This window comes from Hyperoodon ampullatus (genome assembly GCF_949752795.1).
Source record: "Hyperoodon ampullatus genome assembly, chromosome: 8".
NCBI lineage: Eukaryota > Metazoa > Chordata > Mammalia > Artiodactyla > Ziphiidae > Hyperoodon > Hyperoodon ampullatus.
Genome location: NC_136921.1, coordinates 7,251,681 through 7,266,633, shown reverse-complemented (window position 1 = coordinate 7,266,633; position 14,953 = coordinate 7,251,681). Strand labels below are relative to the sequence as shown.

The following is a 14,953-nucleotide window of genomic DNA, read 5'->3' as shown; positions in this document are numbered from 1 at the left end:
ACTTGGTGCCAAGCAGACATGGTTTCCTGGCCTGCTGTGCCGTTACTAGCTGTGTGACTTCTGACAGGTAATTTCAGCTCTCTGGGCCTCAGGCATGCATTGAACAACTTTACCGAGCATCTTCACTGGCCATGCACCAATGTCAAGCACCGGACACATTTCTCACTGTCCCAATTCTCACAGTGTTTACATTCTAGCAGGGGAAATATGCAAAGAGCAAATAAACAATCGTGGTGATTGGTATGAAACAAAGCAGGGTGATCTAGTAGACATGATTTTAGCTCGTGTGGTCAGGGAAGACCTCTCTGTGGCTCTGAGACCTGAATGACAAGGAAGTGGCCTTCTCAGGTGACATCCATGTTTCTAGGGATTCCTCAGAAAGTGTAGCTCAAGGCCAAGACCAGATCAGAAGTGAGGATGAGCGTGGCTGGGGCTGAGGGGTGGATCATACAGAGTCTTTAAGAGTTTGGATCATTTCCTCTCAGTGGTGGAAAACAGCTGGACGAGGGGGTTTTGAGCAGGGGACGGCTGTGTTTCGGAAGTCCAGCCAGGAGCACCGATGTAGTACACGTAGGAGGGTGGAAAGGTTATAATCGAGGACAGGCCTCGGTTTTGTTTAAGCAACTCAGAAGCACCAGGGAAGAAGCAGATTTAGAGGGAAGAAGAAAGGAAGATGTTTTGGTCATCATAATTTTGAGACGGTTTACATATCCCTGATTTCCTTGTCTGCAAAGGGGGACAATAATCGTACTTGTGGGGTTGTTAGGGAGATGAACCAAGATGAAGCATGGAAAGTGCTCAGCCTGACGCCTCTCAGCGGCTGGCACTCAGCATCCCGTCCTTATTTGCTCTTTTCCTCATGTCCCAGGTGCCTGGTGAGGCCAATCCGATCAACATGGTGGCCAAGCTCAGCCAACTGACAAGTCTCCTGTCTTCTATTGAAGATAAGGTATGTGGGGGACCCTGCAGCTTCCCTGCACTTCTCTCTGGCCCCCTCTTCGCTTGGAGAATGCCCAGGTATCCCTGTGGCTCTGTCCCAACCTGTACTACCTTCCCTTCACCTCCCAGCCTGAAGGGCCCCGTGCATTTCTGCCCACAGGTCAAGGCCTTGCTGCATGAGGGTCCCGAGTCTTCCCACCGGCGTTCCCTCATCCCACCAGTCACCTTTGAGGTAAGTGGCTGTGGACCTGTGCTTCACAGGAGGGGGCTGACAGGCGTTCTGGTCCCTGTGGAAGGGGGGCTTTTGGCTCAGGAGGGAGCCCAACGGCTGGGCTGAGATTGACGGTCAGTGGAACCAGCTCCCTGGGAAGATGATTAAACCTTAGAATGGGTGCCCAGATGAACCTGTGGAACCTTCGCCATGGGGAGGCTCCCAAGGAAGGAGCTTCTCATTGGCCCAAGATGCCAAAACTTCGTCCTTCTCCAAATGGGGGCAGTGAGTGTCATCAAACAGAGGGCCTCCCCGAACTGGCTGCAAAATAGTGTCTCAAGGAGGGATTAGGGGGAAAAAAAAAAGTGATTCCTGTGACTTCCCTGAAAGTGACTGAGTTAGAATCTCCAGCCCAGAAATTTGTTTTTCTTTTCGTTTTTTTTTTTTTTTTTTTTTTTTGTCGCTCAAAGGGGTATCTCTATTTGAGGAAATCAGCGTGTGACACTTTGAGAGATGAAATGTTACAGCTTGTACACCAAAATCAAAAAATGAAATGAAATTAAAAAATGAAATGGTTACCAAGGTAATGCAGGTCAGGGGATCAAAGGTGAAGGGTCACACATTATTAAAAAGAAATCCCAAAGGACGGCTGCATCACGATCTCTCATTAGTGTTCCAACGGTGCCTCTCTTTGGGTAAACTTGAACATTTCGGCAGACATTCAAGCAGCTTTTTCGGTAAAAAGATTTTTACATGACTACTACTGCTGTTCCCGTGATCATCTTCTACAGGTGGCACGGTGTTGAGAACACAGTAGGTGCGAGTTCCGCGGAATCCACTTTGGGAAACGCTCTTCCGGCTTGTTTTCGGCAGCCATTTCCCCTCCGCGCGCCACATCCTCCTCCTCCTCGCGACCGGGACCCCGAGCGCGCTGTTTTTCTTTTCTTTTTGCCCAGCACTGGTTCCACCTTCAGAAACAGGACAGGATGCCCATCCCCAAATCCTTCCTAGCCCTGATGACAATTCGATATTAAGATGTATTTCCATCTTCTGAACATGCCTAGGCAATTGTCTTTTTCCTAATCATTATCAGTGAATGTTCACTTATTGGTTGTAACGAGGCCCAGGAGCATAAATCTGTTACTTAAATCCTTTGTGGAAGTAGATGACACATCAGATTAGTGAGTGCTGTCACATTCAGCCGTGAATAAACCATCTTCCAGTCGTTCATCCGTTCCCTTCTCCAGACCTGTTGGCGGAATAGCTGATGTGCGCACAGTGGACAAGCTGGGCTCCTCCCACGTTTCAGCGACTCTCACGAGCTGCCCATGGAAACTCCCTCTGCGGCAGGGAGGCTCAGAGACAGAAGCCCAGGGGTCCCTCACAGGAGGGACACCAGGGCTGGACACATAGCCAAGGGCTGCCCAGTCATATCGACAAGGGGTCACGGACTGGCACTGTGGAAGCACAGAGAAGGGATAACCAACATCTCCTCTGCCCCGCCCCTCCCCCCACCTCCTTTTCACAGGTGAAGTCAGAATCTCTGGGGATTCCTCAGAAATTGCAGCTCAAAGTTGATGTTGAATCTGGGAAACTGATAATTAAGAAGTCCAAGGATGGTTCTGAGGACAAGTTCTACAGCCACAAGAAAAGTAAGGCCCCCTCATGTCTGTAAAGTTCTCATTCTGCTAGTGCCCTTCCTGTGGCCGCTCAGCAGCAGGCTGCTGGAAAAGCAAGTCCTGCCAGGCACCTTCCACCCTCTGCTGGGGTACCCACCCACCCTCAGCCTGCCTGTGGGAACCCCCAGTCCTAAGGCTCCCCTCTCGTGACCCCTCTACCTTGAGGCCTGCCCTGTACGCTCCACCTGCTTCCTCCCACCCTGGGTAAATGAGCTTATACTTGGCCCTGGATGGCGGTTCCACATGTCTTCACGCTCTTCCCTGCTAGGAGCCACGCTGACGCGTGTGGTCATCACTGTGCCTGGTTCAGGCCCTGCTGACCAAATCAGGCTGCATCTCTAGGGTAGCACAGACAGAGAAACGGTTTAGCAGGGCATTAAAGTCATGAGCTCTGTCTGAATTCACATCCCAGCTCAGCCACTTAGCACCAGTGTGACCTTGCAAGCAACACTTAACCTTCCTGGGCCTCAGTTTCCTCATCTGTAAAATGGGGGCGATAAGGCTCATGTGAATGGATCTACGTGTAAGGCTCCTTAGGAAAACCTAGCACATAGGAGCCAACTCTGGGCAACTGAGGCTTTGCATTTCAAACAAACTCATCAGTAAAATGGAAAATGTTCACGTGCCAAAAAGTTATAGAGAAGCTGCTGTGGGCCAGGCACTGGGGATCCAGGGTAAGCCGGATGGTTGAAGACTCTGTCCACGTGGAATTTACATTCCAATGCATTGAGTGGCCAATAAATATGTCAATACGATGATTTCAGCTATTACTGAGTGCTCTGAGGAAGGCCACAGGTTGGATGGAGAATAACTGGGGAGGGGGTAGGGAGGCAGTTTTGGAGGCAGAGTCTAGAATTGGCAGCCTTGATAGTGAGGATGGCAAGTGACAGCCTGCAGTGTGGCCAAGGTCAGGGGAAGAGAAAGGGGAAAATGCTCAGATGTGCCCCTGGCATCACTGGCCTCAGAGGCTGGCCTGCCAGGGAGGGGCAGCTCCAAGCCTCAGTTTCTCCGTCTGTACAAGGCGGGAGCCTATGTATCGCAACATGATATTTTCTGAGCCACATTTCCTTACTTGATCTCATTTTATCCTCACCTGGCCCACAGATTCCCTGAGGTACTTGGTAAGTGCTGTGGACTCTCCCCTCAAATTTCACACAGCAGTTTGTATTCCAGTTCAGGTTTTCCAACCCCTGAAGACAAAGTCCCTCTGGTCTGTAAACAGTATTTTTTATTCTGCAGGGGCTCAAAATTTGTTTAGTAACATATAATGAGGGATACCAGATTAGCAAATAAAAATACGGGATGCCCAGTTAAACTTAAATTTCGGATAAACAAGGAAAAAGTTTTAGTATAAGTATGTCCCGTGCAATACTTGGAACATACTTATAGTAAAAAGGTATGCCTTTTTCTGTAAAGGAATCCCAGGCATCCTGTATTTTATCTGGCAGTTCCAGGCATGATCAGTATCTTTTGTTCTTAATAAAGTAGTGTGAGAAGAGAAAGAACAGAGAAGGATAAACCAGAAAACATCAAAGTAGAGAGTAAAGGTAAATATTTTTTCATGAAACTTGTGTTGTAGTTATACATACACATGCACACACACATAGAAATTGTATGCATGTGGGGCCTCCCTGGTGGCGCAGTGGTTGAGAGTCCGCCTGCCAGTGCAGGGGATACGGGTTCGTGCCCCGGTCCGGGAGGATCCCATATGCCGCGGAGCGGCTGGGCCCGTGAGCCATGGCCGCTGAGCCTGCGCATCCGGAGCCTGCGCATCCGGAGCCTGTGCTCCGCAACGGGAGAGGCCACAGCAGTGAGAGGCCCGCGTACCGGAAAAAAAAAAAAAAAAAAAAAAAAAAAAAAAAAAAAAAAAAAAAAGAAATTGTATGCATGTGGTCACCATGTCAAATCTTTTTCCTGCTGTCTGGAAGCAGTGGACTCTCCTCTGGTTCTGTTAGAAGCCTGACTTGTGGGATGGAATGTTCTGGAGGCAGGTTCTAGTTGGAGACCACGACTGATGGCTGGTGTTGAAAAGTTGGGAAAATCCCGCTGCACTAGCCTTGCCAAGCAGATGCCTGTAGGGAGTGTGGGCTGTGCTTCCATGCTGTCTGCCCACTGTCGTTTAGCCCATGAGTTGGAGTGGCCTTCAGATATTGTCCTGGGTCACCAACACCCACTCTACCTCAGCAGAGATAGCAAATGGGAGCAGGTCACAGCACATCCCACAGGGGTCTCTAGGGTACATGACACAAGCCACAGCCTCACCCCATCAAGAACACTGGCCTGAGCTGTCTATTCAGATGGCGGATATTTGGCCTGACAGCCAAGCCCTGTAGATACCACCCGTCACCCCTAGAACCTCCTAGGGCTGGACATCCAGGCGGGGCGGGAAGTGGGTGGTGTGTTCAGCACCAGCTCGATGTCAGACACTGTGCTGGGAACTGCAGGACAGAGGATAAGAGCACACATGGGCTCCGGGGCTAGACTGCCCAGGTCCAAATCTAGGCTCTGACACTTGCTAGCTGTATCATGTTGGCCTAGTTGCTTAACTGCTCTGTACCTCCATTTTCTCATCTGTGAAATGGGAATAATAGGCTTGTCATGAGTAGACGAGCTAATGCCTGTAAAAGTACATCCCATGAGCACAGAGGCAGCACTGACCCCACGGCAAAGTGTCCAGGTAGAGGCCATGGGGGCTGCCGCACAGGGGCCTGCCCTGTCCTGCAACCTCCTGCTCCTGAGTCCCACCTGGGCTGTGGCATGAAGGTCCAAGGGATACTCTCAGGGCAGCAGCGGGGATGGAATTCTGGGGACCAGCCCTGTGCAGGAGGTGGGATGCAGGAAGGAGAAAAGTGGTGTTAGGAGCACAGGGAGGTGTTAGAAGCCCAGCCTTGAGTCCCAGGTCAGCCACATGTGACCTTGGTCTAGTGCCCTCTCTCTGTCCTCAGTTTATTATTCTGTCAAATAGGTATAGTAGCATCCTATAGGACTGCCGTGAGTCTTCAGTAAGTAAACATCAAAGTACACAGTGTCTACCGTCTAGTAGTTGCTCAAAAAATTGGCTGCTACCACCATCATCATATAATTATCCCTCCAAGGCAGCTTTGAGGAAGGCAGAACCGAGCAGTGAGGAGGACGACGGATCAGGAAACGAGGTCCCTAGACACTGGAGTGTGACAAGCTGTCATATTCACGCAGAGTTGGGGTTGCAGTGCCGGGGCAGGACCGCTCCGTCCACTGCCAACTTGGGCAGGAGAGCTGGGGACTTACTGAGGGTGTGAGCAGGGGAGGGCTGTTGAAAGTGATGGGCTTAGAACCATAGTTCCCTCTTAACGACCACAGAGACTGACTTACAACTGAAAGGAGTGGACCCAGGTTTTACAGAAGGAAACAGAAACCTACAATGAGTAAGGAGATTGTCAGAGAGTGCCTGATTGCTCTGAAAACTTGAGGTTTCTAGACTGAAAGAAATGCTCCTCAGGATCCTGAGAAGCACTGTGAATTCTTGTCAGTTAATTCAATGGACATTTTTCTTTTGAGCATCTTCCGTGGGCCAGCCCTGAGTTATAGCCCTCCCTCAAAGAATCTGCAGTTCAGGAGGGAAAGCTGACCGTGTGCGTATGTATTAGAATGTGGGTCAGATGTGAGGTTAGCCCTGGAGGAGGACTGATGAGCTCTGTGTGGGGCCGTGCGGGGAAGCGTCACACCACAGAGGTGGCTCTGCCTGGGGCTTCGGAGGATGAAGAAGTCACGGGGCCTTGGTGACCCGGGGTGTGTTCTAAGTGCAGTGAGCCACTGTCTGGAGGTTTCAAGCAGGGGAATGGTGTGATCCCCTCTAAAATGAACTCTGGCTGCTGTGCTGAGAATAAATGGTGGCAGGGGCAGGCAGAGATGGGGAGACCAATTAAAGGGCTATGACAGTGGCCGGCAAGAGGTGGTGGTGGCTTGAGATGGGGAAAGATAGGCAGATGGGGAATGTTCTGGAGGTAGAACTGCTCAGTCCGGCTGATGGAGGAGATGGAGAGGGGCAAGGGAAGAGGAACCAAAATGATTCTATGTAACTAGGTATGGGAACAAGTGGGCCACTTACTGGCCCTGCTACTAATACTAATATTAGTATTAATAATACTAATTCTGAGCAAGCAAGATGCCATGTCCCAGGGGCAGCCACGCTGTCCTGCAAATGGAAGGAAAACCAGAAATTCAGAGGGAAGGAGCCATAGCCTAATAGCAGCAGATTTGGAGAAGTTGGGGCATTCCAGTTGGCAGCAGTAGGAGTCACGCTGTGGGACAGTGACTGCCTCTGACAAGGCTGAGGGGACTTCTGGGAGCACGGGCCCCCCACGATTTCCCTAGAGTGAGACTTCAGCTCAAGATGGTGGCTGAACACACACACGATTGTCAGTTCCCTTCCTAAAGGCAAAACTCACAGGGACAAAGAAAACAGGAGGGAAAATAATGGCAACATAATTCTGAATGCTGAAAAGCAGATGGATAATGATAACCAATTTATAGGAACCAAAAAAGCTAAATTTTAAGTATGGCATAAATTTTAAGTATGGCATAGGAAAAGTTGAGACGCCCGACATACCACAGAACCACCAAGGGCATAGGAATCAATAGCAACCGGGGCCCCTGGAGTGAGGGTGAAGCTGGGGTTATAAACAGCAGGATTGGATGAAAATCTTTTTAAAAGAGTTAGACCCACCAGATCCCTGTCCATGCCACACGGCGGGTGGCTACCCCTCACACGTTAGGCAGAAGACCTGAGGTTTAGTCTCTGGAGGAGGTAAGGGACTGGGAGACACCAGGCCTGGTGAGGGCAGAGGAAACTACCAAAAACAGAGGGCTCAACAACAGTTACTTCTGAACGCTGAGACGCCAGCCTTCACCCCTGCCCAGCTCGGGATACTGCCAGCCAGGCCCACACCCTGCAGGCAGGCAGTTGGAAGATTCTTCCTGGACCACATGACCAGCCGAGGAACAAAAATCTAAAGACACTGCCATGAAGAGGTTCCCCACAAATCAATCCATGAGACCACCCAGTGGAGAAACCTTGCTGGACAGTCCCCCACTGGCACTGTTGGGATCCACAGCCAAGGACCACCAGACATTGGAGAGAAGCCTGGAATAGGAAACAATGAGACTCAAGGCAGAAGTAAGGAAAAAGACAAAAAACTTGCAGGAAACAAATTATGACAGTTAAAAGAAATTGGACCAGGAAACAAGAACAGAATGCTATTAAAGGAACATTGCGAGAACAAAATAAAAATGAAGAAAAAGGAGAAGGAAGGGAACAGGAGATTAGTAAGGAAAAATAAAAACATTAGAGCAGAATCTTTTTTCAGAAATTTTTAAAATAAAAACTCAAAGGAAGGGTGGAAAGATAAAGTCGAGGAAAGCTCCCAGAAGGTAGAACAAAAGGACAAAGTGAGGAGAAATAGGAGAGAAGGGATTTTTGAAAATTAGAAGACCAGTCCAGGAGGTCCAATACCAATATAATGAGAGTCAGTAAGAGAAAACCGGGAAACAGTGAGAAAAAAACATTAAAGAAACAATTCAAGAGAAGTTCTCAGGACTGAACAGTATCCATTTACAGACTGAAAATGGCCCACCGAGTGTCCAGCATACTCTGAGGCACATGCAACATTGGAAAGTCTCATAACACTGGATTCTAAGAAAAGATCCTAAAATCTTCAAAGCAAAAGATAGATTATAGCCTGTGTCAGGGGTCCCCAAGACCATATCCAGGTACAGTGAGTGATTCTCCAGGAAAACTCCCAGGACTCAGTGTAGAGTCATATAGCTGTGGTTTATTACAGTGAAAGGACATAGCACAGTCAGCAAAGGGAAAATGTGCCTGGGTTGAAGTCTAGGAGAGACCAAGCACAAGCTTCCAGAAGTCCTTTCCCTGTGGGGGTCACACAGGACGTGCTTAATTCCTCCCTTGATGAGTTGTGACAACACATGTGAAATGTCATCTACCAGGGATGCTTGTTAGAGACTCAGAATCCCGGGATTTTACTGGAGGCTGGTCATGTAGGCACCTTCTGCCTGGTACACACCCAGACTCCCAGAAGGAAAACAAATATTCAGTGTAGGGCTTCCCTGGTGGTGCAGTGGTTGAGAGTCCACCTGCCGATGCAGGGGACACGGGTTCGTGCCCCAGTCCGGGAAGATCCCACATGCCGCAGAGCGGCTGGGCCCATGAGCCATGGCCACTGAGCCTGAGCGTCTGGAGCCTGTGCTCCTCAACGGGAGAGGCCACAACAGTGAGAGGCCCGCGTACCGCAAAAAAAAAAAAAAATTCAGTGTAAACCACACTGTTGGTACAAACATCACAGACACAGTGAGTTGCTCTTAGTCCTGGTGATGCTGGGAACCCTCCCCAAATCCAAGGTCCTAGATGCCAACCAAGGGCCACCTTCAAGCAGACTTTCCAAGGATAGCAGTCAGGCATGCCATGTGAACTCTTCTGCATACAGATGGATCAGAATGATGTTTTATTTCTCAGCAGCAATGCTGCAAACTAGAAAGGATGGAGCAAGGTCTCCAGAGTCCTGAGGAGAATTATTCCTAACTTAGAGTTGTGTCAGTGAAGTGTGAGGGTAGAGTTGTCAGACATGCAAAGCTTCCAGAAATGTATCACCCCCTCCCTTCTTTCTTGGAAAGCTACTAGCGATGTTGCTCTACCAAAATGAAGGCATAAACTGAGGAAGAGGACGACATGGGATCCAATACAAGAGAGACAGAGGTGAATGGATTTCCCAGATGATGGAGAAGGAAGGCCCTAAAGTAACGGCTCTGCATCAGGCCTAGAGGTCACCAGTCCGGAGAAGAGAAGGCCCAGAAGCTCTGGGAGAGGCTCCCTCGGGATGATGAGACTGATGAAAGTGATTGACCGCACAGAAAAGAGAGTTACAAACTGAGAGAGTTAGGACCACTGAAAAAATATGGCAATTATTAACTCCAGGGAAAACAGAAAGTTGTGTAGGAAAAAGAAAGCAGTCAGGGCTTGTCTGTCAAGAGCATTCCCATAATAACAAACACTGAATGCTTATCTGGCCAAAATGATGATATAATTATTAGAAGGATGATGGAGGGACTGAAATTATACATTGGCAGGGGCAGGGGAATGGTGAGGTGGGGGAACAGGTTGTAAATGTGAAAGAGAGCTAAACCTTCATCTTCTATAGTGGGAAGTCAATATGTAATAGGAAAGACCTAAGACTGAAACACCAGGAAGTAGCAATATAAGCATCGTATTTAGAGTCATGAAGTAAAATTCCAAAGGAATCCATTAAAAGAATTGAAAGTGGTTGCCTCTAGGGAGCCGAACATTGGAGGGAGGTAGGGTTGGGGAGTGCTACTGTTCGTAAAAATCTTGTAGAACAAATTGAGTCTTTTAGTCGTTGATAGAAGTAAAAGTATTTAATTTTTCATTTCAGATATAAATTCAAAACAAGCACAAGAGGGAAGGGAGGAAGAGAAAGGAAGGAAAAGAGATGGGAAGGGAGGAAGAGAAAGGAAGGAAAAGAGATAGGGAGGAGGAGAGAGAGAGAGAAGGAAGGGAGAGAGGGAAGGAGCTGAAAAGATGGACAGTCACACTGTCTCTGCTCCGGCCAGGCCACCCTTCCTGTTCCAGCCACCACCCTTCCCAGCCCTGAGCTCCTCCCTGTAAGAGGAGCAAGGATCTGGGAGACCAGGCACAAATCTGGTGCTCAGCCTGGACACGGAAAAGTCAGGATTGTTGATGGTCAAGTGCCAGAGTATAGTGGAGGCTCTACATATTGGGTGATGATGAGAAAAAGGAACTTTCATCCCTCTTCAGTCCTGCAGCTCATCAAGTCTCAGAAGTTTCTGAACAAGTTGGTGATTTTGGTGGAAACAGAGAAGGAGAAGACCCTGCGGAAGGAATATGTTTTTGCTGACTCCAAAGTAAGTGACGACAAACCACTAAGATGGGCCAAGAGGGGAGGGGGGTACGCACAATTTCTGAGGCTTGCTGTGCGCCTGGAAGTTGGTACCATGCGCCCACTCAGCTCTCACAACCCATTTCCCACCTGGGAAAGCCAAGCACAGGAAGCTGAGGGGGTGCGTTCCAGGCCAGCTGGGATTCAAGCATCACAGCTCCATCCTCTTCCTTTGCTACCACGCCTGCCCCTGAGAGAGTGCATCCTTTATCATCCACGTCTTACTAGCCCTGAGCCCCACTGGGGGGCTTTGAACTTCCCCAGGATGCACCCGGAGGCCCTCAGGGGCACTCACGATTTAAATCTGAGTCTCAACCAGCGCTCCCTGCATTTCTACACTTTGCCCCACTCTGCAGAAGTGCGAGTCTCTGCCAGGCCTGGCTGCTGGAATAAGAGGTGGGTGGGCCGATGGAGAAGCCTGGGATCTGGGCGTTGTGGTGGCCTCTGCACAGACGCTGTCTCAGTGACCTTACCCCTCACTTCAGACATGCCAACGAGGGGCTGAAACCCACCCTTGCGGCCCTGCTGTGTATCCTGCAGTGTACGGGTCGGATGAGGCAGGGCACAGAGAGCTCGCAGCACGTGAGGTGTTGGCTGACCGTGTCGGCACCATGGCAGAGGGACAGGGCTTCCATCATAGGCTCACAGGGACAGCCCCATCGAGTGCCGGGACCCAGCTCTTTCTACCTGTGTGGCAGGGGTGGGCTGCTGGGAGGCCAATGGGGGGTCCAGGGGTGCCCAGAACTGGCTGAGAGGGTGAAAGGGACTGGGAGGAATGATAGAGAAGGAACTGGGAAAAACAAGGAAGTAGGGGCCAGACAGGTGGGGGGAGGCAGAAACCTGGCTGGGCATCGTGCTGGGCACGTGGGCAGAGGTCCAAAACCCAGTTCTGCTCATTGCCGCAAGCTCAGAAGGATGAGGCCCAGCAGTAAACCGAGGCACTGAATATTGAGCCATTTGTAACTAAAGGCAGGTTTCCATAAAGACAGCCATCACGATTCTTCGTGAGCTGCTTTCTTCAGAGGGAACTTAGATTTGCAATTAGATTGAATCATATGAAATTGCCATCTACGTAGGTCTGAGACAGTCAAACATTGGTAATTTCATATGGTGCAGCCTAAAACTTTGGGGCATGCTTGTTTGGTCACCCTGCCCTATTGAACTGTAAGCTACGAGAGGGCCACGTCTACTTTGTGCCCTACTGTGTACCCAGGACAACTAAATGAAGACTATTAAGAAGGCTACGACAGCCTTTGTGTGTTCTTTCCTTTTTAATTAGTTTCTTTGATTTAAAGTTTCTTTCATTACATAAGTAATCTAATTCTCATTAGTGAAAAAGTATACAAATCAACAAAAAGTTTAAAATAGAAACACCCCTATACCACTAGTAATCCTTGGACTCTATCTTTCAGGATGGTTTTTGTTTGTGTTTTTTTAATACAAATGCAGTGGTGCTGTTCATAGTGTTGTTGTTTTTTTTTTTTTTTTTTTGCGGTGCGTGGCCTCTCACTGTTGTAGCCTCTCCTGTTGCGGAGCACAGGCTCCGGACGCGCAGGCTCAGCAGCCATGGCTCACGGGCCCAGCCGCTCTGTGGCATGTGGGATCTTCCCGGACCGGGGCACAAACCTGTGTCCCCTGCATCGGCAGGCAGACTCTCAACCACTGCGCTACCAGGGAAGCCCTGTTCATAGTGTTTTGTCACCTGGTTTTTCATACTAAACAATGTATCTTGACCGTCTACCCTTGTTGATGAAGTACCTCTGCCCCCAAATTTTTAAAACCTGTGGTCTTCTATCATATGGATGACCCATAATACAGTTAGTAATTCACCTCCTAAGACTGGACACGAAGGTTTCTAATATTTTCTGCTGCAGTCCCCACGACGTAGTCGGGTCTTCAAACAAGTCCCTGGTTCTTTCCTTAGTCAGGTCCTTGCAGTGGAAGGGCTGGGTCAGAGGGAAGCCGCTCTCTTAAGACCTCGGACACGTATTTCCAGATGGCTCTCCTGGAAGTCCACACTGATCTGCGCTCCCCTCAGTTTTCTCGAAGCTGACCAGTCCTTTGAAAGTATCATGTGCAGGGAGGCAGAGGCCTGTCTGAGTCTGTCTGCCCTTCAATCCCTAGAAGAGAGAAGGCTTCTGCCAGCTCCTCCAGCAGATGAAGAACAAGCATTCGGAGCAGCCGGAGCCCGACATGATCACCATCTTCATCGGCACCTGGAACATGGGTGGGTCCACGTGCCGCCCCGCCTCCAGGCGCCTCCCCTGGGGCTCTGCTTTGCTGCCTCAAGCATCCTTGCCTGTCTCCCCCCACCCCCAGTCCCGAGACCTGGGTACCCATCCTGAGACAAGGGGTAAGAGCAGCAAGCCCTGGGATTCTCATACCCCAAGTGCAGCTGAAATGGGTTACGTTGCTTGTCGAAACTGGAAAGTCTGAATATATGGGTGAAGAGGCTCTTGGGCACCTGCCAGCCTTGGGCAGCTTGCCAAGGGGCTTCAGTCCTGGAAGGAAGAACTCCCTTTTTGATTTGGGCTGCCAGGTTGATTGAGCAAGAAAGAGAAAGAGAGATGATGCCTAGTTGAATTTGAATTTTTTTAGTATAGGTGTTTAGCTAGAAATAAAGACATACATACTAAATATATATTATGCTAAATATATATACTATATATATTTACATACTAATATATACTAAGTATATATCATATACTAAATATATAAATATATTATACTGAATATAAATTATACTAAATAATTATTTAGTATAACTATTCGGCTAGAGGTAAGTGCAAATATACATCAAATATGCATTGTACTAAATATACACAGTATATACTTAGATGCTAATACAAATTTTTATACTAATATGAATTACACTAAATAATTATTTAGTGTAAATATTTAGCTAGAAATTTTTAAAAATTAAGTAGATACAGAATGTCTAGTTAATTTAAATTTTAGACAAACAGTTATTGCATGGGACATACTTATTCTAAAAATTATCCATTGTTTATCTGAAATTTGAATTTGACTGGGCATCTGTCTCGCCTACTTTTGTCTAGAGCAGAGTCAGGACCACCTCCCAAGGCAGCACAGTGTCACCCAGCAGCCCCCCGGGAGGAAGAGGCTGAGCAGAAGCCCTTCGTGGAGGGGGAGGGGCACAATCCGAAATAGAAACGCAACATGGGACTCCTGGCCCGTCGCTTGGTGGAGGAGGGGCTGACGTTTCAGGAGGGAAGTCGGGAGCGCTGCCCACCCCGATTCCACCAGACCCAGTCTCCCCAGACCTTCAGGCCCAGAGATTCCAGGGGCCACGGCAGCGCTGAAGTAGAACCCTTGCCCAGTTCCTGTGTGCTTCTCTCCCCACCAGTGTTTCTTACTGGCCGCCTGATCTCCTCAGCTCTCACACTTGGGGGTTCATGCACGTGGGCACCGGCCCCTTCCCATTTTTCCCTCTGCAAGCCTGGACGTCTTAGATTTGGCCGGGCACGGTTCAGGCCGTCCAGGTGCACAGCTGCAGGGGGTGCCCTTCACACGGCATGAAGGAGCTGGCCAGGGCCCTGCCTCACCAGGGCAGCATGCGAGGGTCTCCCCGAGCAGAGACCACCAGGCCCCAGGGTAGGTGCTCCCGTCCTGAGCCACAGTGGGAGCAGATCTCGGCGGCAGTCAAGTCACTCCAGTTCTTGGCTTCTTGGCATTTGTGAACCAAGAAAGTTATCTCTTGGAGAAAAAAGTTTACTCAACCTCCAAGGGCATTTTGAGGGAAATCAATCATTATCATCGTTTCTTTATTGAGCTGTTTCAGCCCAGCTTTTGAAATGGCACTAGGGGGGCCTCCATGCTCTTCCATTTCTCTGGCTAACTCCCGCACATCTCTTGGTTTTCGGCTGAGATCTCTCTTGTGCAACGAAGGCACTGTTGTCTCCTAACCATGGGTTAGAAGCCTCCATGCTAAACTTGTCAGCCTACAGCGTTCTCTCACCACCAATGGAATGTAAACTCCTCGAGGCCTGTGTCTCAGTTATCACTAAAGCCCCAGAGACTAGGACAGTGTCTGACATCTTCTGCTACTAGTTCAAGTTACAGAATCTTCAGGTGTTTCTAGTCTTTGAAACTTAACTTTATCTTTACAAAGAAATGTAACTGAGGGACTTACC

At 49.1% G+C, this 14,953-nt stretch overlaps 2 protein-coding genes across 2 annotated transcripts in view; one reads left to right on the top strand and one right to left on the bottom strand.

Moving 5' to 3' along the window:
* The window catches only part of INPP5D (inositol polyphosphate-5-phosphatase D), a gene marked incomplete at both ends in the record, with an annotated part of 131,651 nt that overhangs the window by 83,803 nt on the left and 32,895 nt on the right, over positions 1-14,953 (top strand). The window contains 5 exons of the mRNA XM_079710654.1: positions 869-949; positions 1,100-1,171; positions 2,679-2,802; positions 10,658-10,764; positions 12,924-13,026. Of these exons, the coding sequence (XP_079566780.1) occupies positions 869-949; positions 1,100-1,171; positions 2,679-2,802; positions 10,658-10,764; positions 12,924-13,026 (487 nt within the window). The remainder of the gene's footprint in view (positions 1-868; positions 950-1,099; positions 1,172-2,678; positions 2,803-10,657; positions 10,765-12,923; positions 13,027-14,953) is intronic.
* Positions 1,805-2,047, bottom strand: LOC307056837 (calmodulin-binding transcription activator 1-like; the record flags this gene model as incomplete). Its single annotated transcript, XM_079709799.1, has 1 exon — positions 1,805-2,047. One exon carries the CDS (start codon positions 2,045-2,047, stop codon positions 1,805-1,807), a length of 243 nt encoding a protein of 80 aa, XP_079565925.1.